At 50.5% G+C, this 25191-nt stretch overlaps 1 protein-coding gene across 1 annotated transcript in view; it reads left to right on the top strand.

Annotated features, from left to right (window-relative positions):
• The window catches only part of KPNA6 (karyopherin subunit alpha 6), a 625915-nt gene that overhangs the window by 546771 nt on the left and 53953 nt on the right, over positions 1-25191 (top strand). The window contains exon 13 of the mRNA XM_069622491.1: positions 9439-9617. Within this exon, the coding sequence (XP_069478592.1) occupies positions 9439-9617 (179 nt within the window). The remainder of the gene's footprint in view (positions 1-9438; positions 9618-25191) is intronic.

Below are 25191 nucleotides of genomic sequence, written 5' to 3'. Positions count from 1 at the left end.
CCGAAGAGGCACTTGGAAGAGACGCCTGTTTATCTCCTGGGCCGTTGGTTTGCCCGGTGAAGCCCTGTTGCTGGGCTGAAGCTCTGAATTTGTTTCGACTAGAGAAGCCCTGCAAGGAAGACTTGTCCCCTTGGGTTGGTGGGACCAATCAACCCCAAAGTGAACTCGTTTGGACATCCTCTGAGGTGGCTGTACTTCCACTGCTGGAACCGAAGTGCCAGGGAGAGGAACACCAAACCAAGTGGATTGCTTTTAAGTCGGACCCAAGCGCCAGGAAGATCCTCCGGACTTCCCTGAAGCAGGACTGACCAAGCCAGAGCCACCTCAACAGAGTGCTGGACCCCAGATGCGTGGAAAGTCTGAAGTGGTATCCAAGAACTGCAGTGTTGCTGTTTCCTGTCCGACGCGAGGAGCTGAACCCACAAAGTGCTGCTGAATTGAAGTTTGCCCATTGCTGCCGCTGACCTTCCCATTGCAGAGCATGAGTCCCCAGACGTCCTCCCTCATGTCCCCATAACTGAGGCCCAGGAACACCAGGGTCTGCAGAACTGTACAGGAACAGAAACCAGCTGGAACTATTTATTCTAACCAAAGGTACTGTAAAGTTAAGAAGACTTACCTCTTGTCGTGTAGCCTTACTTGATCTCAGTTGAGACTTGTCTTGGTTGCCCGTGTAGAGTTGCTTACAGTGTTGCCCCTCACAAGCCTCCCAGCTTGTAACGCTACAAGTGAATCTTATTTCTACAAACGTTTCTAAAAACATTGTGCAAGACTTTTAATTACCTACAAGGAGGATCTTCAGCTGCTCTAGACTTTGCTCAACTAGCATTGGCTGTCCTGGCTCCCTGAGAGACTCTTCGCACATCTGACCCTGTGCATTTACCTTTCCCCCAGGAAGGAGTTGCATTTACTTGACATTGGATGGTTTAAAAAGTACTTACCTGTTTAGGAATTATTTGTTGACCTTTGTTGTATTACCCAATCTAACCTTCGCACCAAACTCAGTATTGCTCTAAATGTACCACTAATAAATCCATGTCCAGTGTCCTAGCTATGGGGTGTGGGTGTAGGAAGTTGCTGTGTGCTGCACCAATGGGTATCATATGATTTAGAGAAACAGTGTATTTTTAAGTGTATTATAATTGTTAAATGTTTTGCTCCCTTCTGAAGAAGGCTTATATAACTGACTGTTAAATAAATTAATAATTGCTTAATCAAGAAACCTTGGGTGTAAGTGTTTATTTGAATAACTGTCACTCTGAAACTCTTGGTTACAACTCTACTGCTCACATAGATCCCTCTTGAGATAAGCCTGGCTGCTCAGCCACACTACCAACCTGTGTAGTACATATTTATGCCAAAGGTTGGGTTCCTATTGCCAGGAGGTCAAGGTTGCTGTAGTCTTCAAAAGGATACTGCACACAATCTTGCCTAACCGTGTCCTCTTAGAAGTCCCTGGACTTTTCAACCTCTAATGTGTAATACTTATCTGTTTGAACAGTCTTCCTTAGGAACTTTGACTTTAGTACTTCTGTGCTGATCCTGGACTGCCTATTGGACACTAGAGACCTAGTGACCCCCCCAAACCCCCCCCCTCTTCTGACACTGAGAACACTCATGCTCCAAGAATGGGGGAAAGACGTTCTAAGGAGTGGGTCTGTTGCCTAGTAAAGAGAACAAGTGTTTTAAAGTTGAATTGCTTGTAAATGATTTGGTTGGTAACTCTAACTCTGAGTGAGCAGTTACAGAAGTTCTTACTTACCTTGAATGTGTGTTGTGCCATTCTGAAAAGTATATGTACGGTACCCTTACTTCCCATCCACTTTCCTCCATACTGTAGGGGCGTCGCTTCCAAGGGATGGGAGACGGAAACTTTTTCACCAGAAAACCCTTCTTCCCCGTTAAATTTAGAGGCGCAACCCAGGGAGAATGCGCCGCCCTGACTCTGCCCTCTGGTGCCACACCTCAGTCCCCTTTTCCGCACCGATGGGAATGGGCCGAATTCACCAGCGCTCCTGGGTTTGGCTTCAGCCATGTAATTCTACGCGTGGTACTTCTTTGTCTCTTTTTTGTCTTTTATATCATTCAGGTACTCGGTCCTCAGGCGTCCCGCTCCTCCCCGGCGCATGTCGACTTCTAAAGGGTTCAGCAGGTGTCCATCCTGCAACGGGCTCTTCCCAACTTCAGACCCTCCTACCCTATGCCTACGTTGCCTTGGCCCAGACCACTGTTGGCAATCATGTTCGGCGTGTGACTTGCTTTCCTCTAAGGCGCCGAAGAACAGACTAGCCAGGTGGAAGGAGCTCTTCCAGAAGTCGCCTCCAGAGGATTTTTGGAACTTCGTGAAGCCACGTCCAAGGTAGGGCCGATATTTTCCAGCGCACCCCGCAATGAGACTCCTTCCCAGGGTGTCTCCCGCGCGGGAGAGACTGGCCAGGTCCTTCTACTGGCACATGCACCGAGGCTGATTCAGCTACTGGCCCTCGGGTCCAGGGGTCCTCGGATCCTCCCAGTCGCAGTGTCGAGGAACCAGCGGGTTCTTGTACCGGGCTTTCACCCGAGGGGCTCGGCCCTTTTACCGGCGCAATGGCCGAGGGGCAACGCCCCAACACCGGCAATACGTCCGAGGGGCTACGCCCTAATACTGGAAATGGGTCCGAAGAGGCGCCTAAACGTAGCGCTACCGACCCCCGGTTCGAGGGTGGCACATCTACCGGGCAGAGACCTGAGGAGCAGGGTAGGCCTAGTGATCCACACGCGATCCTGGACCAGGCCGGACCCAGTGGGCTGGACATCACGTCGCAGGCACATGGCCGGCAGCTTAACAAACCGGAACACCCGTCTGACCCCATTCCACAAATTCGGCAAAGAACGAGTGTCAAGGTGGGACTGGTCGCAACCAGGTATGTGGCCTACAGTCTACCCTTCTTACACACAGGGCAACTTTCCCATGCGTCCATACGGACTGGGTACGCAGCGGCCCCAGCAGTCCCCTACGACCTAGGAGGTGCTTTTTGACCAATTCCTCGGCCTCATGAGATCTCCGCAGATGGTGGCTATCATCAAGGACGCAGTCAGGGAAGTCCTTCCCGCCATGCTAATGGCACCACAGACTCCTACATCGGGCTCCCATGCCCCATTGCAGCCGACTCCTCCAGCTCCACAGCCAACTCTGCAACCTCTGCCGCCTCGTCAGCCTCTGGCTACGGTCCCTTTACCCCAGCCTGCGGCGCCATCTACTACTCCTCCTCCACTAGATCCTCCAGGCCCGCAGGATACGGACGAGGAGGAGGAGGATCCGGACTTGCCATCCTCAGCCAGGGCCTTCCACAAACGTCTTGCTGGCCTGGCGGAGTACCTGGGCCTCCCCCAACACGAGGTAGAACAGCTGGCAGAGGGGGTTCTGGCTGAAGTCCTCACGAGACGCCCCTCTGCCAACACGGGGATTCCACTGCAAAATGATGTCTCTCTGGCCAAGAAGGGTTGGCTCAAGCCCCACTCAGTCCAGCCGGTCAAACGACGCCTAGACACCAAGTACAGGCAGATGGAGGGGGACACACTCTTGCTCTCGACCCATCCTCACACACTCCTCGGTGATCGCTGCAGCATCACTATACTCCAAGCTTCAGTCCTCAGCCTCCTCCTCTGCGGCACTGCTAGGCAAGGAGGAGAAGATCTTGGAGGCCTACGGCAAGAAGATCTACTCCAACGGCTCCTTGCACCTGCGTCAGGCCAACGCAGATGCCATGCTGGCTGCCGCCAACCAACGGTTATGGCGGGAAATTGCGGACTGCCTCCCGGAACTCCCCTCTCAATTCCAATCACGCTTTAAGGCGGGGCTAGCGGAGGCCAAGCTTGTGGCGCATGACCTCATGGAATCCACAGTGGCTCTTATCAAATGACGAAATACAACCCGGACGTCCAGAAGCCCATCGTAGATCTGCCCTTCGAGGGGTTGGAGGGGGGGGCCTCTTCCACTCCTGCACCGATGAAGAGCTGGACAAGAAGAACAGCTCACAAACTGCTAAGTCCTTGTCCATTCTTACGAAGGCCACTCCCAAATATAACACCCAATCTCAGCAGCGCTCAGAGAGGGGTCGTACATATGGAGGGTTCCGCGGCTTCCAGGAACGCAGATCCAGGCAGCCGGAGCGATCGACGTCTCAGAATTGGCGCAAGCAACTGAAAGGGGATGGGGGGGGGGGGGAGTAAGGGCTTCTTCCAGTCCCCCTCCTCGGCCTCAGCGGGGAAAAAGGCATGACACACCCCTTTGGGTCCACGTGTCTCCAGTGGAGGGGGCAGGCTTTCTCTCCATGCACATTTCTGGCACCAGAATTTCGTGGATTCCTGGATCCTTTCTGTAGTATCCACGGGGTACCGCCTACCCATCCCAGGCTCTCCTCCCTCCTCCCTCCTCCCCTCCACTCCCACAGGTTGGGACAGCAACTCTTTTGGTGTAGATCCGGTTGCTCGTAGAGAGCCAGACAGTGGAGGAAGTTCCAGCCTCCCAGCGAGGCTTTGCCTTCTACTCCAGGATTTTTGCCATTCAGAAGAACCAGGCAGGCCTGAGAGTTGTGCTGGACCTTTCCACCCTCAACCTCTCGTAACGCCTGCAAAAATTCCAGATAGTTACACCAGCTTTTATAGTGGAGACACTGGACAAGGGAGATTGGATGTGCTCCCTGGACCTGAAGGAAGCGTACTTACACGTCCCAATTTGGCAGCCCCATCGTTCTTTCCTCTTGTTCAGAATTATGGACTACCACTTCCAATACAAGGTCCTTCCATTTGGCCACAACTCGGCCCCCAGGGTCTTCACAAGGCTCATGTATGAGCGCTGTGGCGGCCCTCCTCAGAATGCAGGGCCACCAAATCTAGCCATATCTAGACGACTGGCTCGTCAGGGCTACATCTCCGGAGGAGGTTCACTGCTTGTCCCAGGCCCTTATGAACAGACTGCACGACCCAGGCTTCGCGCTCAACCTCGAAGTCACAGCTGCTCCCTACGCAGACTGACTTTCCTGGGCCTCATTTGGGACATGTGCTCCGAGAGGGTTTTCGCCTCGGAAGACAAGATCTCGGCCATCAAGAGGGCCACCGCCCATTTCCTCAACAGTGAAGTGACCGCGGCATGGTGGTTCCAGCATCTCCTGGGTCTACTAGCAGCGGTTCCATTAGCCGTGCCGCACGCAAGATTAAGGATGAGAAGGATTTGGCTGCACTTCGCGGCCTCATGGAACCAGGAAGGGGCTCACAATCCGAGATCAACGTTCCTCCATCCCTCCACCCAGATCTAACTTGGTGGTCCAGGGATTGCAACCTACGGAGGGGCAAGCCCTTCTGGCCGCCTCCTCCACAGGCCACCATCACCACAGACTCCTCGCTCGAGTGCTGGGGAGCCACCCTGGACGATCTCTCGGTCCACAGCACCTGGACCTGGCAGGAGCAGGGATAACACACCAACTGGATGGAGCTGAACACCATCTGGCAAGTGGTCAGGGCATTGCTCCCACACCTCAGGGGCAAGGCTGTCCTCATCCAGACAGACAACTCGACCAGCATGTACTACGTCAAAAAGCAGGGAGGCACCAGATGCCCCTCCTCTATGCAGACTGGTGATCAGCATGTGGGAATGGGCCCTGGAAAACATTTACCTCACAACAGTCCACCTCCCGGGGGAATCAATCCAACCTGGAAGCGGACAGGCTCAGCAGACTGCGAGCGGACAATTACGAGTGGCAGCTAAATGACCTGGTCATTCAGGAGATCTTGGACAGGTGGGGTCTCCCCCACGTGGATCTCTTCGCCACCTGGCACAACAAGAAGTGTCCCATGTTCGCATCCTGGCAAGGGCAGGGCCCCGGCTTGCTGGGTGATGCATTTCACCTACAGTGGACCGGCATGAAGGCCTATGCCTTTCCGCCCACCCATCTGATACAGAGGCATTTGCAAGATCAAGGAGTCTCACCGACTCAACATGATTCTGATAGCTCCATGGTGACCTGCCAGGCCATGGTTCTCAGAGGTCCTCAGCCTCTCGGAGGTGCCTCCTGTACGCCTTCCGACGGGCCCAGCACATCTTCTGGCACAACAGATGGGCAGAATCATACACCCCGCGCCAGGGAAACTAGCCCTTACAGCGTGGTACCTTAGCAGGGAACACTTCGGCACCTTAGCCTCTCGCAGGCCAATCTGGAGATCATACAGGGCGCCAGGAGCAAGGCCACCAGGGCCCAGTATAAGAGCAAATGGAACAGGTTCTGCCACTGGGCAGACTCCAAGGGAATTGACCCCCTTGGCCTCCAAGTTAGACGACATGCTCTTTTTCGGCGCACCTCAGGAATACAGGTTGACACTTGCCGGACATACCTTGCTGCCATCGGGGCTTACAGGAACTCTGAGGAAAGCATTTTTTCCTCCTCCAACCCTATCGTCAAACATCTGACGGGGCTCGCTAGGCTCTACCTGCCTGTCGAAAGACAGCACCCCGTGTGGGACCTTAATATAGTCTTGGGCGCCCTGGCGCACAAATCATTCCAGCCAATGGTGTCCGTGGACATTATGTTGGTCACCATCAAGACGGCCTTACTAGTTGGTCTTACCTCGGCGAGATTCTGGCGCTGGTCGCCTCTGAACCTTACACCACCTTTCACGAGGGTAAGGTAGTCATGCGGTCGCACCCGGCATTTCTGCCCAAGGTTCCATCTGCATTTCACTTGAACGAGGGAATTGTCCTTCCTACGTTCTTTCCCGATCCCAAGTATGATGCACAGATGGTGCCGCACTGTCTGGATGTTGGTTGTACCCTGAGATTCTACTTAGGACAGAGGGCTTCCGCAAGTCGGACGTCCTGTTTATCACTTTCGGCAGCTCGCGGCCTGGCTATCGGGCCTCTAGGCTTCCATATCCCGCTGGATGGTCTCTGCCATCAAAGAAGCGTACGAGGGCCAACACAAGCCGCTCGCGGCTAACATGCATGCCCACGCAGTCGGGGCCAAGGCAACGGCCATCGCCTTCCAACGCCATGTCCCTTGGCAAGTCATAAGCAGGGCGGCCACTTGGGCCTCCCTCTCAGCTTTCTGCAAGCATTACTGTTTGGATGCCGGCTCTAGATCTGATGCGGCTTTCAACCAGGAGGTTCTCAGGAAACTGTTTTCTTAAGGAGGGTCTACTCTCCACCCTGGGGCTTTAGTCAGTTGCAATCTCCCATACAGTATGGAGGGAAGGGGGCGGGACGCAAGAGTAATTATAAGTTACTCACTGCAGTGACTAATATACTCTTAGTCCATAGTCCCCTTTCCTCCATACGTCCCACCAACCTCCCCCCTAATACTGGTGTCCTTAGGCAATGTTAACCTATTGTCGACGCGTCAATGGGGACTGAGGTGTGGCACCGGAGGGAGGAGTCATGGCAGCGCATGCTCCCTGGGAGGCGCCTCGGCGTGCCTCTAAATTTAAAGGTGAAGGTTTTTCTGGTGAAAAAGGTTGTGTCTCCCGTCCCTTGGAAGGGAAGCCACTACAGTATAGAGCAAAGGGGACTATAGACTAAGAGTACATTCGTCACTACGGTGAGTAACTTATAATTTATGCTACTCCCCTGCAAATTGATTGTGGCTCTTCACAAAAGTAATGCTGTTGGCTTCACTTAATTATTTCTTTCAGAATACTAGTGTGTAAGGTCACCAACTGGGCTAGTCTTTCCCTGCTCTGTTTTATACAGATTCTAAAACAGTCTTAGGTTTATACATATCTTTAAATTGCTGGTAGCTCCTTTAAAAATTATATGGGTTTTACTTACCTTGGTCTGCCTTGGGTCATCCTAAAATAAGCTAGAAAGGTATTGCTTACCTTAGTCTGTGTTCCGCTGACCTGAAAAGCAACTGTAATAGTATAGTACAACATTAGGTGTTACCTGCTTAGATTAACTATGTTCCATTAGGTGTAGCTGTCTATGGTCTTCCTGGTGCAATACTAAATTATTGTAAAGAGTTCTTGCTTGCCTTAGTCTGTGTTCCACTGAGCTGAAAAGCAACTGTAATTGTATATTACACCAAAGGGTAATACTCACTTAGTATAACTGAGTATTATCCTGATTATGGTTATATGGTTCTACTGCGTTTTGAATGAGTATTCCACTATTCAGAGAAGTATACTTACAAGTTGGTTTACTAAGTGATTCCCAAACGGAGTGTCACTGCACAACTGCTACGGTCCACTACCCTTGTATTACTGAAAGTAATCAGAATGTAACTTACGGTTTTACTCCCCATGAATAGGTGTGTCCTATACTAAATTTGTATGAAAAGGTTTGACTTCCCTAGAAGTCCTGTTAGTATTCTGAACAAGGTTTTTGTTTGGTCTGTGTACCTTCAAGCATGGTGCTGTGTGTCTATAATGTGTTTATAACTCTGATAAAGACTTACCTTGGCCTAACTGTATTTATAATAAACATTTATTTTTGTATAATAGTTCTGGTTTGAACCCTTGGTGTACTACAAGTTTTTGGTACCTTGCTACAGCCCTTTCTTCCTCCTAAAATATGCCTGACTGCTCGGTCTACGCTACCAAGAACTCGGTGGTATAGCCTTATACTAAGAGTGGAGTCTTTTACTGTCTCATTTGAATAGTTTTACTAAGCCCTTAGTTGGACTGCAGAAAAGCTGTCCTGACAATATTGTATTTTTTATTTTTCACATTTGTAAAGTGCGCAAAACCCCTGGGCATCGAGGCGCTGTTGCATCACAGGTCACATGATAGCTTATGTTGGCTTGCATTTTATATAGTAGACTGCTTGCAGTGACCTAGGGGTGAGGGAGGGAGTGCCTGGGGACATAGTTTAGGCAAAGAGTCAGGTTTCAAAAGCTTGCAGAAGGTTCAGTAGGATTCGGCTCTCAGTGCAGGCGGTAAAGGGGTCCAGAGTTTAGCTGCCATGACTGGAAAGCTCGAGCCACCAGCTTTATCCCGTTTAAATTTGGACAGAATGAATCGCCAGCTGAGACAGATCTGGTCGGTCTTTTTAATTGGACTTTTTTGATTTTTTGTGAAAGGTGGGGGGCAGAGTTTGAGAGGCATCTGTGAGTGATAGCCTGCGTTTGGCAGGTAATCCGTTCTCTTATCGGGAGCGAGTGTGCATTTTGGGCTGCTTATGTCAAATCTTTGATCCTCTGCACGACACTTGCAGACAGAGAGGGCACTGTCCTGGCTCTGTCAATCATGTCACTACTTGTAGTCAGCAATTCTCGTAGTGTGGGGGTGAGTAGAGGGCCTGTGCGCATCACTCTCCTGTTGAAGATACTGGGCTTTCTCTGTACTCCACTTGCAGTAGTTCAGGGCCTTGATGTATCCCCTCACTCATCTAGGGACGGACGGACGGACGGAAGGGATGGCTGGTTGGGGGTCTTGTCTCTCATTCTCAGCAGCTGTGTTTCCTTCTCACAGGTATCTGGTGAATCTTGGCACCATTAAACCGCTCTGTGACTTGCTCACGGTCATGGACTCCAAGATTGTGCAGGTGGCTCTGAATGGACTGGAAAATATTCTGAGGCTCGGGGAGCAGGAGTGCAAGCAGGCCGGATCTGGCGTCAACCCCTACTGCGGGATCATTGAGGAAGTTTACGGTAAGATTACCCCCAAATCCAAAGATCATTGTACCTCCTTCTGCAGGATCATTGACTTTAAGTCTGAGCGCCCTGGAGCCAGTTTACTGATGTCTTTAAGTTGAAGGGGCCCCTGAGGGACCCTCCCATGTGGAAACAAGGCACAATCGCCACACACGAACTGATACGCCAGACACAAGTTTATATTCCCAACTAGGGAATTTATTGCAAAGCAAATAGTCTCAGTTGGCCAACTGGGTCCCACGTTCCGCGACGTGTGTTACCAAACCTCGGGGGACGCAAGAGCAAAGAGAATCGTACAACAGTTACATATATACAAAGCAAGCATCTTACAATCAGTGGTGACACGTCCAATACCGCCCCTAATACATTTCCTTTGAATTGGGCATGATGATTGACAATGGTGACGAGCATGGCACCTTCAAACATTCATTTAGCAACCGTTTGCAATTTCGCAAACCTACAGCCATAACTCTTTATTTAAAAGAACACAATGCTTCTGTTTCTGCAAGCAAACTGCAAGCAAGCTGTACGTAGGGGAGAGACACATTGCGATCTCCTGGTTTCTATTTGTGTGCTGGCAGTCAACTTGCTCCCAGAGCTCTACAGGGCTCAGGAAAGGGGGGCCGCAAAGAAGCGCATAATTCAAGTCATTTAATGTTCGCTTCTAGCATTTCTACTGTGTTTCCGAGACTAGCTGGCACCTGCTGTACTTATTAAAATGCCTTGCTGCTTACTTTCCAAGGATATGTGAGGGAGGAGACCGGGCATTTCTGTCTGGGTTACTGCGTTATGTTTCAACATGTCTCTCGCGGCCTTGCGTTATGCACCAGTGGAGCAGAATAATATTTTTGACAAAAATAGCAGTTTTGACATGAAGCAAAAAGCAAACGTTAGAGAAAACAAAATGGCGATTTCAGTCACCTTAAAATGGCAGCACTTCAGTCAAGCTTATGGCTACATATCTCTAATACTAAACACATGAGGCGGTTGGTCTTCGGCCAATAAAGTACATTGCCTTACGATCGAGGGGTGTCTACTTTTTCTGGACTGACAAACCCTCCTTTTGGCCGTATGCCAAACGCCTCATCCATACATTGCATCCTCCTCTGACCAAGTATCTGAATCAGATTCTGAATCTTGCACACTACTCGGCTCCTCTTCATTGTCACCAATATTGATTGACATGAATTCTTTTACTGTCTTCAATTCATTATTCCCATGAGTGTTTGTTATAGTGTTTTTCCTTTCCATCATCTGTACACAACCCTCGCTTATTTCAGTGCATATTATAGGTAAGCAGTGTATGCAGCAGCAACATGTCATGAATATTCCTAGCACGGCTACTAAAATCACAAATAATTTCCATTCCCATGATCGGAATACTTCCCAGAACCAGGAACTTATGTTTAATTCCCAACTTCCTTCAGGAGGGTTAAGGTCGGAGCTTAAAACGTGCAATTTTCTTATTGCTTCGAAAATCGTAGGGGAGGAGTCGCTTACGAATACGCAGCACACGGATCCCACGATTTTGAAAACACCACCACGATCAACCAGAATTACATCAAGAGCCATTCTATTTTTGAAGTGACATTAATCGGATTCCTCTTTCCTCTAATGTCACATTATATAATATATCTGTCATTCCATTTATTGTTTCCTCTAATATTCTGGACAGTCGTCTTATATTATAAGAATTTATTGCTTGACCCCCAAAATGGTATGAATGATTTTGCTATATCCTCCACGATCAAACCTCCTTCCTCATTTCGTCGGGGTCTTGACCTGGCCAATTTGGCTATGTCTGCTGTTCTCGAGAGGAATACACCAGGGAATAAGAATCTTTATGTACCGTCCCAGTTTTTAGGTAACCAGGGATACGCCTTTTCTCCACATATAAAATAAACAGGATCTCCTACATAAATTGGATTTACCTCTTTATCAAGAACTGCTATATTCATGCATCTAGTGAATGTTCCCACCGAATAAGAACCCTTCTTCCTTAGGCAAAAAGGGACAGAACGTGGACTGTAATTTACTATATAAGAGGGGGTGGGGGCACTGCATCTTTATTTCCTTCTGGGTTCATATGAAACGTGATTACAGATGATTTATGGGGCACAAATAATCTGTCTTGTGGCGTCACTACTGGTGTGATCAATCGTGCTTTGTGAAATATGGAACAACCTACGGGTTTCATAATGATTTCTTCAAATTCATTCTATCTAATTGACCAGTTTCACTTTCGTTCCATTTCCCATAATATAATCCACTCAAAGAAGCGTAGCATGCAGAACTCAATGGCAGGGGCTGCACATACCAACCAATCCCCTTACCACCATGCTGTGGCAAGTGGGCACAAACCCAACAATTATTTTTTCTTAATATTAAGTGTGTCATATTCATTATTAGCAGTAATGTGTTATTTCCATAACCTTCCCTGTGTCTTTCTTCCATTGGGGACAAGGTGTAAGTGATCACATGAACCGGGCTTTCAGTAGTGGAAATGTTTCTAACAGGCAAGAGCACTTAGAGGGGATTGGGTCCTCCGACGTATTCCATATCTATGACAGTAATCACCACAGCTGTGCTGCTTCAGAAAATCTCCTGCGTCCATGACGTCGATTCGCTGCCTTCGGACCTCCTCCGACGGCCGACGTCACTGGATGTTATAAGTAGGACACACGACCCCTGTAGCCTCAGTTCCGTTTTTTCCGCGAACGTGTTCGCTTCGGAGATCTCGGCGCGCCTCGACCCTTTCTCGGTTCTTCGAACCTGTTCATATTGTGTAGTCTTTCTTCGTGAAGATGTCTACCTCGTCTTCCACACCGCATCCGGGCTTTAAGAAGTGCAGGGATTGTGGGTCCAAGATGTCGGTAATGGACTCGCACGACTCCTGCCTCTGGTGCCTCGGGAAGGCCCATGACACGGATGACTGTGTCGACTGCCAGTCGCTCACGTCCAAAGCCTTGCGGGAGCGCAAGAAGAAGTTATCGGTAGGTAAGGTGTTCAAGCCAGGGAAGTCGAGGTCGGCGGGGCTTTCGACAGATGATTCGACGGGTGACTATCTGCGTCGTCGTCGGAAGTCCAGTGGGTCTCGGTCCCGCCACTCCTCTGCCTCTTCGAGGCACTCCCGGAAGTGCCATCATCTGTCGCCTTCTCCGTCCTCATCTGAGGACTCCGCCCGTCGGCGGGTCACTTACCCCACCAAGCATGGAACACCGGAATGGGCTTCCTTCGGGAAGAAAATGTTGGTGATTTTCGAATCGCAGGGCACTGGTCCGTCCGCACCTCCAAGTAGGGTCGGTCGTGATCGGTCTAGAGACACCGCTCACACGCCTTCAGGCTCGGTTGGTCGGCACGATTCGCGGGAGAGTTCCTGCTCGGACAAGGGTAATCATTCGCGTAATGTCCGTTCCAGGTCCCGGTCCTCGACGCGCTCGAGACCGTGTGCACCTGTGGTGTCTTCGAGGAAGATGTCAACGCCGGTGGCGCCGAGGTTGTCGACGGACTCTTTCGAGGCCCCGAAGAAGTAGTCAACGCCATCGGCACCCAGGCTGTCAAGGGACACGCTCGGGGCTCTGACCTCGAGGACTGTGTCGACGCCATCGATGCTGTCGGCGCCGCGTTCGGCGTCTATGCCGATTCACTCAACGCCTTTCGAGGCTGTTTCGACGGGGGTTCCCCGGGGCTCGGTGGAACCACCTAGAAAGGCTCTGGCAAATGTCAAGCATGGCTTTGTTCCGCATTCTGTGCCTTCTTACCGCCAGCTTGAGTTTTTCAGAGGTGGATGAGAGGGCTCTGATGATGGCATAGTTCCGGATACGGTACCGGACGAGATTCTCTCAGGCTATAGCCAAATTGAGGACCTGCGGCAGTCCCTGCACGATGCCAGTGGGCTGGACACCTCTCCAGAGATGGAGTTTTGTAGGCCTGAGCCTGGCAATCATGCCGACTCCTCGTACCGGTGCCTTATGTCCAGGGTCACCGAGTACTTGGGATGGCCTGCTCCCCCAGGGGATTTTTCTTCAGGATGACCTTATGGATATCCTCGACCAAGGTCCACCAACTGACCCGGTACTGCTGTTCCATATGGCTCTACAGAGGAGGGTGGCGGCGGCCTGGTTGCTCCGTAGAGTCTTCCGGCAGTGGGTAAGTCTTTGCCGCGAAAATACCGCCCAGCCAGTAGCGACCCCTGCTACTTGACCAAGCACCCCACTCCGGAGAGTTTGGTGGTGCAGGCGGCTACGGCCCCGGCAAAGCAGGCGTCGTATCCTACCATACCTCCTGATAGGGACGACAAGCGTTTTGACAGCTGGGCGAAGAAAGTGTTTTCTTCAGGGGGTATGGTGCTTCAGGCGGCCAACTCCGTTTGTGCCTTGTCACGTTTCACGCACACTCTGTGGAACTGTGTTTCTTTAGCGGCTGAACATATTCCCGAAGGGGACGAACGGGATGGTTTCCTTGCCATGGTTCAGGATGGCAAGGATGCCATGTGTGAGGCCGTTCAGTCGGGTTTTGACATGGCAGATTGCGCCAGCCGGTCCATGGCAGCGAGCACCGTGATACGCAGTTTTGCGTGGTTGCGGAAGACAGGGTTTGCTCCTGATGTGCAGCCCGGCTCCTCAACATGCCCTTTGACAGGGAACATCTTTTTGGCAGCAAGGCTGACGAGAGCCTTGAGAGGTTGCAGACCTCCAAAGCTGCAGCAAAGTAGTTGGGCGCTGCAGTTCGCCAACCTCCGCCTTTTCGTCCTAGGGGACACCAGTGGAGGGGAGGTTCCTTTCGTTATTACTCATCCTTTGTTAAAGCGAGAGGAGCTGCCAGTCAAAGGGGCCACCGTAGGAGTGCCAGAGGTGGTAAACAAGGTACTCAAGGTGCCAAGGCTGCTCAGGCTGTTGCCTCTTTGCCCTCAGGCAAGGCCGCAACCGCTTCACCTCAGTCATGAGGCCATGTCCCATGGTTCGCCGGTTGGGGGAAGGCTGGCGCAGCATCTTGCAGAGTGGCACGCCATTACTTCAGATGTGTGGGTTCTGGAGATCATAACCCATGGCTACTGTCTTCCTTTCCGGCAGAGGCCTCAAGACAATCCACCGGGGAATCTCTTTGAAGAGTCCGGATCTGCTCCTTGCGCAGGAAATTAAATCCCTGCTGGAGAAATGCGCCATAGAACTGGTGCCTGTAGCGGAGAGGAACAAGGGATGGTATTCCCCTTATTTTTTGATTTTCAGGAAAGACGGGGGATTGAGACCCATGATGGACTTGCGCAGTTTGAACAAACTCCTCAGGAAGGACAAGTTCAAGATGGTTACTCTCAAGTCCTCCAGGCCCTTCAACTTCAGGGCTGGTTGGTGTCTCGACCTCAAGGACGCTTATTTTCATGTGCCGATACATCCAAAGCACAAGAAGTACCTGAGGTTCGCGGTTGGCGACACGCACTTTCAGTTTCGGGTCCTGCTGTTCGGATTGACCTCCGCCCCAAGAGTCTTCACCAAGCTCATGATAGTGGTGGCAGCGCACCTTAGGTAGGGGTAGACGTGAATCCCCCCTTTCCTGGACGATTGGTTGATCAGGGCGCACCCTCCTGAGCAAGTCCTGGATCATCTGTCAGTTACCTGCCACTCCCTCCACAAGCTTCTCCCCCAACTTAAAGAAGTCCCATTTGACACCAACTCAGAGGCTCCAGTACATCGGAGCAGTGCTCGACACGTCCCTGGGGCAGTGTTTTCCTCCCCAGGTGAGGGCTCATCACATTCGGCAGATGGTGCACAAGTTTCAGCTTGCCCAGAGTCTACCAGCGTTCGAGTTCTTGATATTACTCGGCCTCATGGCATCCTGCATTCTTCTGGTACCAGAGACCAGGTTGCGCATGAGATCTTTGCAATGGACACTCAAGCTCCAGTGGTCTCAGTCCTCCGGCAGGATGTCGGACCCTGTTCAGGTGCCGTCCTCGGTCGCCCAGGACCTTTTGTGGTGGGCCGTCGAAGACAATCTGATGAAGGGGGCTCCATTTTGGCTACCCTGGCCGGAGGTGACTATAGTGACGGACGCATCCCTCACGGGATGGGGAGCTCATCCCAACGAGTTGACAGTCAGCGGTCGCTGGTCTCCGTCGGAGTCCAGACTCCATATCAATCTGTTGGAGCTGAGGGCCGTCAGGCTAGCCCTGAAGGCTTTTCTGCCGACTGTGCGAGGGAAGAATTTCCTGATCCTGACTGACAACGCGGTGGCCATGCACTACCTCAACAAAAAGGGACGGGGGGGAGGGGCAGGATCGCTTCCTCTGTGCAGGGAGACGATGCAGCTCTGGTTCTGGGCAATCCAGCAGGAAGTTTCGATCTCGGCAGTTCATCTGGCCGGAGACGAAAACGAGACGGCGGACACTCTGAGCAGGCAGAACACGTTCTCTCACGAGTGGGAGTTGGCTCAGGAGATTCTCCTGGAGATCTTCGCCATTTGGTGGACTACTCAAGTGGATCTCTTCACCTCCAGTGTCAACCAGAAGTGCGAGAGGTTCTGCTTGCGGGAATTTCCTCCGAAAGGAGCCTTAGGAGACGCGTTTGTGGTGGAGTGGTCATTCCCACTGCTGTACGCGTTTCCTCCAGTCCCCGTCATCCCGCAAGTACTGCGGAGGTTCGGTTCCCGGATGATCCTCATTGCTTCAGCGTGGGCCCGGAGGACGTGATACCCGGACCTTCTTGACTTGTCCATCTGCCCTCCACATCGTCTTCCCTACCGAGACAATCTGCTCTCACGGGAGGAGGGTCAGGTTCTCCATCCAGAGGTCAGATCCCTCAACCTTCATGCTTGGTTTCTGAAAAGTTGAGGTGTAAGGATTGGGACCTCCCTGAAGATGTGATGGAGGTGTTGCTCTCGGCCAGACGGCCAGCAACAAAGTCCCTGTACCGTTGCCATAAGTTCTGCGACTGGTGCAGGGTTAAGAATGTGGATCCTTTGCATGTGACATTCCCATGGTTCTGTCTTTTTTGCTTTCTTTGGCCCACTGGGGCTTGCAAGTGGGTACCGTTAAAGGTTACCTAGCGGCGCTGTCCATATTTAAGCGCTCGTCTGAAGTGTTCCTATTTTAAAATTCCTTTAATTTCTCAGTTTCTGAAAGGGCTCACTAATGTGTTCCCTCCGTCACTTTTCCAGGTGCCCGGTTGGGATTTGAACCTTGTTCTCAAGTTTCTGATGGGTGTTCCGTTTGAGCATTTGCATTCATGCCTTTTGAGACTGTTAACTCTTAAAACTGTATTTTTGGTTGCGGTCACTTCCGCTCGCAGAGTGAGTGAGTTACAGGCACTTTCAGTTAAGCCACCCTTCACTGTTTCATAAGGACAGGGTTGTCCTTAGAGTTCGTCCTCCTTTCTTCCGAAGGTGGTGTCGAAATTTCATTTAGGCCAGAAGGTGGTTCTTCTGGCATTTTAGCCTCCTCCACATCGTGGTAAGGAAGAGGGGAGGCTCCATAGGCTTCATCCTAGGACAGTGTTAAGCTTTTATATTTCACGCATGTCCAAGTCAGAGTGGATGATCAACTCTTCATTAGTTACGCTGGAAAGCGTTTGGGACAAGCTGTGACGAAACAGACTGTCTCGCTGGATTATTTTGGCTATCTCTGAGTGTTACCGCTTGGCGGGTAAGGACCCACCGGTCGGCTTACGGGCCCATTCTACCAGGGGTATGGCTGCCTCTACTGCCCTACAGAGGGGTGTTCCTTTTCATAACATCTGTGATGCAGCCACCTGGGCTTCGGTAAATACTTTTGTATGTCACTACTCCCTCGATTCTAACCGGGGGCAGGATCTGGCCTTTGGCAGGTCGGTCCTTTATTCCGCAATTTGATTGGGCATTCTAAATTTCTGTTTTCTAAATTCTTTTCCCACCTCCTTGCATTGGTACTACTTTGGGAGTCTGTCATAGATATGGAATACGTCGGAGGACCCAATCCCTCGAAGAACAAGTTACTCTTACCTGGTAACGTTCTTTCGATGGGATGGTCCGACGACGTATTCCATATCGCTCCCTCCCTGCCTTCCCCGCTACAGAATTTCTTATGCGATTGCAGCTTATGTTTCCGCAAGGCTTTGTGTGTCTGACTGGCAGACGACTGGTGCCACACGTTCTGGGGAAAAAACTACAACTGAGGCTACGGACGTTGAGCGTCCTACTTATAATATCCTGTGAGGTCGGCCGTTGGAGGAGGTCCTCGAGGGCGGCGTATCGACGTCATCGACGTCATCGACGCAGGACGCACACGCCGAAGATTTTCTGAATCAGCACAGCTGTGGTGATTACTGTCGTAGATATGGAATACGTCGTCGGACCATCCCATCGAAAGAACGTTACCAGGTAAGAGAGTAACTTGTTCTTCTAATGGGTGTATTTCTTCCAAGTACCATAATACCAATACTGTCATTATTGGGGCTAATATACTCACTATGCACATTATTATCGTTAAGATCAGCATACAATTTTTCCGTCAATTTCCTTTTTGTAACCACCTATGCGCTATATTTAATTCATTATCAGCAGTGTTGCAGGGGGAGGCAAAATCTGGTTCCGGCATTCGTCTCTACCGATTCTTCTTCTTCAGCAATGTTCGTCGTTAATATCTCTTCTCGTTGCACTCGTTCGAATGTCAAGAAGTTCGGTAATTGTCCTCTGTCTATTCAGCCAGTTCTTAGCAGCCTGGATTGCTATGCCTTGGGCAAGATCTCTGTGCATTTGCACATTGCTCAAAGAACTCCGGAGCAGTTATCAATTGCCTTCGTACCATGTGAGCCCTTCTCGTCCCCAAGGGGTGATCTGCACATGGATTTTTATTTTTGCACCGAGGAGCCTCATTTTTTGGGCTGTCCGATTTGCACAACCCTCACACCGCTCTCCTCTAGGGCTTCGGTTCCTACTTCATCTGTGATAGGAAACCGAGGTAACAAAAAGATCAAAATAAATGAAGATCTGATCACTCCATCTTTCGGTTCCGCAGATTAGACCGCCTTGCTCCTGGTATGGTGTGATTGATGAATAGTGCGGACGCACTTCCGGGCTCAAGCTCGGAGTCAGCCTGTGGCGCAATAGCAGATGATGGTGGGCGCCACAGTGGTGATGCAAATTTTGTTTCAGGCTGCGGCACAACAATAGATGGTGGGCGTCCAAGCGGTACACGTTTTGTGTCTGCCAGCAGTGATGCAGATTCTGCTGGACAACGTTGGGGCACTCTTTGCCCTTCCTCTTTTACAGCAATCTTTTCAGGCTTTGTTTCAGGATCAGGCAAATTTTGTGGCAAAGAACTGGCAGCCGTCTCTTTCGTTTCTGGGACCGCTGTCTCTTTCTGGTCGTCTCGATCAGGCAGTTTTTCAGATGGTGTCGGGACCTTTTTAGCGTGGGTTGCTTGAATCCACACTTTCCTTCCTTCTACACGAATGGCCGTTGGCGTTGTTAGGAGTATTAAATAGGGTCCACGCCACCTGGGTGCAAGCAATGTTTTCCTCTCAAAGTTCTTGATGAGGACCCAATCTCCGGGTTCCAGTGCGTGTCCCGGACCAGTGTATCTTATCGGTAATGCCTCCTGCACCTGCTGATGAATCAAACGCAATTTCTGCATTAAAAGATTACAGTAAATGCTGAGCAGAGGGAATTCGAGTTCCCTCAGCTGTTTCAGCCGAGGCGCACACCAAACATTTGCCGGTCTCCCCATGACTATTTCATATGGGGAGAGCCCAGTTCTTGCCTGCACAGATGTACGCATGCACAGTAACGCTATTGGTAATGCGTCTACCCAACTTAACTTGTTCCCTGCACAGATCTTGCTTATTTTGGCTTTCAGAATGCCGTTGTGGCGTTCAATAAGACCGACACTCATGGTGTGTCTAGAACAATGGAATCGCTTCTCAATCTGGAGACCTGCGCAAATCTGTAATATTACTGCGCCCACAAAATGCGGACCGTTGTCTGACCATATGACACGGGGCAGACCAAAACGGGAGAAGTACTCCTTCAACATTACATTCACTGTGCTCATGGCGGTACAGTCTTTCAATGGATATGCTTCCACCCACTTACTGAATGCACATATGACCACTAGGACATACTTCAAGTTTTGGCATCTCTCCATCTCTATGAAATCAAAATGGATTACCTCAAAAGGCAAAGAGGGAGGACCAAAACTGCCTGTTGGAGTCACCGTTCCCTTCCCCACATTGTGTTGTAGGCATGTGATACAATTCTGAACCATCCTTTCGGCATTCTTTTTTATGTGAATGTTCTCCCATACTGTGGCTAGATGCTGAACTATCTTTTTGGTACAAATGAGTAGGGTTGTGGGCTATCGTGACCATTGCAGATACATAGGAATTTGGCAACAAGAAGAGTAGAAACTGGATGTCTACCCAACAACCCTCTAGATCTAATTCAGCAGAGCCCTCAGCCCACCCTTGTATTTAATCAGCAGTGGCTTCTGCCTGCATTTCTTTGACAGTAGCAATTCCATTCTCTATCATGCAGGGCACTTCCTCTGAATGTACTGTTAACATTTTGGTATTCAAGTCAGTGGCCCTTTGTTTCGCGATCCTGTCTGCAAATGCGTTTCCTTCTCCCACTTTGCATGTTACCTTTTTATATGCCTCGCATTTCACTATTACTAGGCGCTTTGGACACGTGAGTGCAGACAGCAATCGTACAATCAAAGGGCCATATTGAATTCTGGCCCCATGTGATGTCAAGAAGCCCCTCTCAGCCCAAAGTCGGCCAAAGTTATGAACCACGCCAAAGGCGTATTGGCTGTCAGTATATATGTTTACACTCATATTCTCAGAAATCTCACAGGCTCTGGTCAAGGCTATTATCTCCGCTGCTTGTGCAGAGTTGTAGGGGATTCTTTTACTCTCCACAATGCTCTTTAACGTGGTGATAGCATAGGCAGCAGTTGATGTGCCATCAGGTAGTTTAAAACAGGAGCCGTCACAAAACAGTTCTCCATCGTACTCTTTTTGTGGGGTATCTCTTAAATCAGTTCCCCCCTTCGTTTCTGCCTCAGTAACCATTAAGCAATCATGGGGAGGTGTATCATTCTCACCGAGTTCTTTCGTGGCAAGTGGCATTAATTCTGCAGGATTCAAAGCGAAACGCCTCATAATTTGGATGTGTGGTGCAAAAAGGACAATTTCATATCTAGTCAATCTAGCAGAGGTGAGGTGTTGCGTCTGCGTTCTATTTAACACGTCTATGGCATGTGGCACCATCAAAATCAAGGTGTGCCCCAATACCATCCCTTCAGTTTGTTTCACTGACGCAGAAGCCGCTGCAACAGCTTGCAAACATCTTGGTAGTGCGCGCGCTACATGGTCCAGCGCGGAAGAAAAATAGCCGCATGGCCTATTTCTTCCACCTTGTTCCTGTGTCAAAACGGACAACGCACAACCTTCACTCTCGTGTACAAGCAATCTGAAAACATTTTCATAATTTGGTTTGCCCAAAACTGGAGCAGAAAACAATGCAGTCTTGAGCGGATCAAATGCTCTCTGACATTCTTCATTCCACTGCAAAGGCATCACAACATCCCCTTTTTTGTCAATTCCACCATTGGCTTCACAATCAAAGCAAAATTCACAATCCACTGCCAACAATAAGAAGCCATGCCTATTATAGCTTTGACTCCTTTTTGTGTTTTTGGAATAGGCATACCAAAAATGCTTTCTATCCTCTCTGGTGTCCGTCTTCTCCCTTCTCAAAAGAAGGTAACCCAAATAAGTCGCCTCCTTTCGACAATATTGGAATTTCTTTAAACTCGCTTTTTGGCCCTGTGCTGCTAAATCTGTTAATAGTAAACCAGTACTCTTTACAAATTTCCTGTGTCTGCAGCGATCAATAAATCTATTTCTGATGTTTGTTAATCTGCTTAGAATCACATGCTGTGCATAGGTCCGACATCCAGTGGTCACTGTGGAGTATTGCATTTTGTTTTTTTTAGTCGAAAAAGGGGACGTCGACAAGGCATGTCTGAAACACTATCCCTATAGTGACGTGCATTGTACCCACAATCCCTCACGCGTCGAGGTCCCTCAGATTGTTTTTTTCCGCCCAGCTTCTGGTCGCCTTCACGCGGAGCTCCTCGAGAGACATTGCAACCCTCGACCTTTGGTCGTTTTTTTCTCATAATATTAATAAACCCTCCCTCGACGCAGTTGTAGCTGTTCTCCGCCGAGCAAAAATCTTCGACGGAGGGTCGAGCGGAGGAAATCCTTCGGCGCTGCCGAACACGTGGCCTGGCCTCGCAGGCCATATACAGTAGGGAGAGTGGGGTCGTGGGACATCTCTGGGTCTTTCTGAGAATGCCTTTCCCTTTCCCCTTCCTTTCCCTTGGGGTGCTTATCGCGATTTATTGCCTCGGCTATGGAGAGGACACCGTTTAGGTTTTGCCCGCTTTGCAAAGGCAAATTTACTTGGAAGGACAAGCATTCACGGTGTAACCGCTGCTTGCCCCTCGATCACAAGGAGGAAGGTTGCGCGGCTTGTCGGCTTCTTAAGCCTAAAACTCTAAAAGACCGTAGGGTTAAAAGGTGGGCGGCCTACGCGATGTCGAAGGCCGAAGGTTCACCCGCCGCTGCTACCACCGACAGTGACGAGGAACGCGATAACACGACCTCCGCTACGGAAGTCGAAACCCCCTCAAAAGAGCGCTTGCGCGCTTCGTCGTCTGTCCCCGGCCCCGACGGGCTCGGCTCACGCCCTGCTTATGGGGATGAACACCCCGGTGACACTGACGCACACAAAGACACACATAAGCACACAACCCACGGCTCTTCTTCGTCTAAGACGAAAAGAGCTTCGGCGCCCAAGGAGACGCAGGTTCCACCGGCGGACTCCTCGGACCGTTCGGGTTCGAAGCCCCTCTCGCAACCGCAGCCGCGACCAGCGACTGGGCTTTCGGCGAATAAGGGCGCCGCCCCCAAACCATCGGCCGGCGCGCATCAACAGAAGGCGCAGACCGCCGTAGAGCGTTCGACACCCATAGCGTCGAAAACACAAGCTGTCGCCGACAAACGAGTCGCCGACAGCTTGGCAAGGATCGCTGTAGCCGATTTCAACTATTGGCCCAGAAGCGTACGCCGAAGAACACGTCGAGCGCTACGCATAAGTCAAAAGACACGCCGAAAAAGCCCGAAGAAAGGCAGGGACTACCCCCTTCAATCGGGGGGTCACCCGGCACACCTGAAGGTTTTTCGGAGGGCGACGGGACACTTTCCTCAACGCTTTGGGAGAGGTCGAGCCATTTCCAGCTAGATGACTCTATTTTTCCCCCGCCAGACCGCTCTGGGGTACCCCATGAAACCATGGAAAGACTCCACCTCTGTATGGAGAGGATGGAAAGGTTTGAGTACCCAGACCTCTCAAACTCACAAGAGGACTAGAGAAGGGCCTCAAAAATCCGAGGCTAGTCGATCCCCAGCAGGACACAGCCTCAGACTTCCATAAGGTATACAACCTCACTGGGGAGGAACAATACTTGGAGGAAGAAGATGATTTCATGGACAATGAAGGACAGAACCAGGAGGAATGTCTGGAAGACAGCCCAGACATTATAGAAGAAGGCTTCGGAGAAAACCCAGAAGAAGGACCTTCGCACCCCTGGCAATCCCCATCCGTATATTCCGACACTGATGTCCTAAACCTAACTCCTCCGGACAATTCTCCGGTTAGGAACACGTCTCCAATCGACGATCAGCCCACTTTACAATGCACTGTTGCGCAGAGCAGCAGCGCATTTCGAACTGGACACTGGGGAGCTCTCTCCAGAATTGGACTTTGTAGAAAGAGTTATTAAAGAGAAACCCCCGGTCAGCCAGACCATTCCCCTCCTCGCTTCAGTGAAGAGAAGAATCATCCCTTCGCTGTCCACTCCCGCATTGATCAGAGGGGTCAATCCGAGAATTGAAAAACTTTTCACTCCTTCACCCTCGGACCCGCTCTACATTAGGGGACATTCCATACCGGATTCCCTAGTAGTATCTAATTACTAGAAAGAGGGCAGTGGTACCACTTTCCACCAGTGAGGCACCCCCTGACAAGGAGGGCAAGAGGCTATATGCCCTTGCAAAGAGAGTAACTTCCTCGGCTGCCTTCTCTGCAAGAATTGCGAACAACAATTCCTTGCTTGCTAGCTACGCAGACGCGCAGTGGACCAAACTGCGCAAGGACGCCGAGGAAGCACCAGAGCCTTTACGTACACGCCTACTTTCAACTATTGGCGAAGGAACCCAGGTGAACCAGAGCATTGTGTAAAACTCTCTGGACGCGGCAGAAACAGCGGGACGTTCCCTGGTGCAGGGAATACTCCTAAAACGCCATGTATGGCTGCGCAACTCAGGCTTTAAACCGGAGACACAGGCGTCTTTAATAAATAAACCTGTCGAAGACTCTAACCTCTTCGGAAAAGCGGTGGATGAAGCTCTAGAGATGGCTAAAAAAGAGTTCGATACTATCAAGACTCTTGACCAGATCTCTAGGCCCACTACCAGACGCGGCTATGGCAACAAACGCTTTTTTCGTGGCCAACGCCAGCAACAACAACAAAGTCAACTTCAACAATACCCTGCCACCAATTACCAGACCAATAGTGGGCAGTACAGCCAAAGAGGCCAACGCCGGGGTAAGGGGAGAGGTCGGGGATCCACCCCCAGAGGCTCCCAAGCCCCCAACAACTCCAAGTGACGCGAAGATTCGCGTCCCCTCCCATGCAACACCGGTCGGGGGCCGGATAACATCCTTTCTTCCTGCATGGGAGGAGATAACGTCAGACCGTTGGGTACTTTCCACCGTAGCCCACGGATACTGTATCGAATTCAACAGTTCCCCATCCTACAGACCCCCGAGGGGACGTCGCATGACACCGGAACATCTTGCCATCCTTCTCCAAGAAGTACAACTACTGCTGGAAAAAGGAGCCATAGAGGTCGTGCCTCTATCTCCGGTAATGGAAGGTATTTATTCAGTGTACTTCCTTGTACCCAAAAAGGATCTAACCATGCGCCCTGTATTAGATCTGCGCCCAGCGAACAAGTTTATCAAACCCCAAAAGTTTTGTATGGTAACCTTACAGGAAGTGATCCCACTGCTTTCTCAGGGAGATTACATGACAACATTGGACATGAAAGATGCATACTTTCATATTGTAATGTTGCCAGCGCACAGAAAATACCTAAGGTTCATGATAGAGGGCAAACACTACCAGTTCAAAGTGCTACCCTTCGGTATAGCATCAGCACCAAGGGTATTCACGAAGGTGCTGGCAGTGGCAGCGGCCCACCTGCGCAGGTTGTCCATCCCAGTTTACCCTTACCTCGACGACTGGCTCATAACAGGGGATTCTTACGAAACATGCTTCTCCAATACCCAAAAGACGGTAGACCTTTTGTTCCAGTTGGGCTTCTCCATCAACGAAAAGAAGTCCAGTTTAGACCCCAGTCAAATCAAACAATTCCTAGGGGCTCTAATTCAAACAAGGGACGGCCTCGTCTTCCCCTCCAAAGAGAGGGTCCAAAACATGCTGTTTCAGATCCCTCAATATGTAACCGGG

Source organism: Ambystoma mexicanum, chromosome 11 (assembly GCF_040938575.1).
Source record: "Ambystoma mexicanum isolate Mex_15411 chromosome 11, UKY_AmexF1_1, whole genome shotgun sequence".
NCBI classification, from domain to species: Eukaryota; Metazoa; Chordata; class Amphibia; order Caudata; family Ambystomatidae; genus Ambystoma; species Ambystoma mexicanum.
Note: the sequence above shows the minus strand (reverse complement) of the source record. Positions and strands in the feature narration are given on the sequence as shown.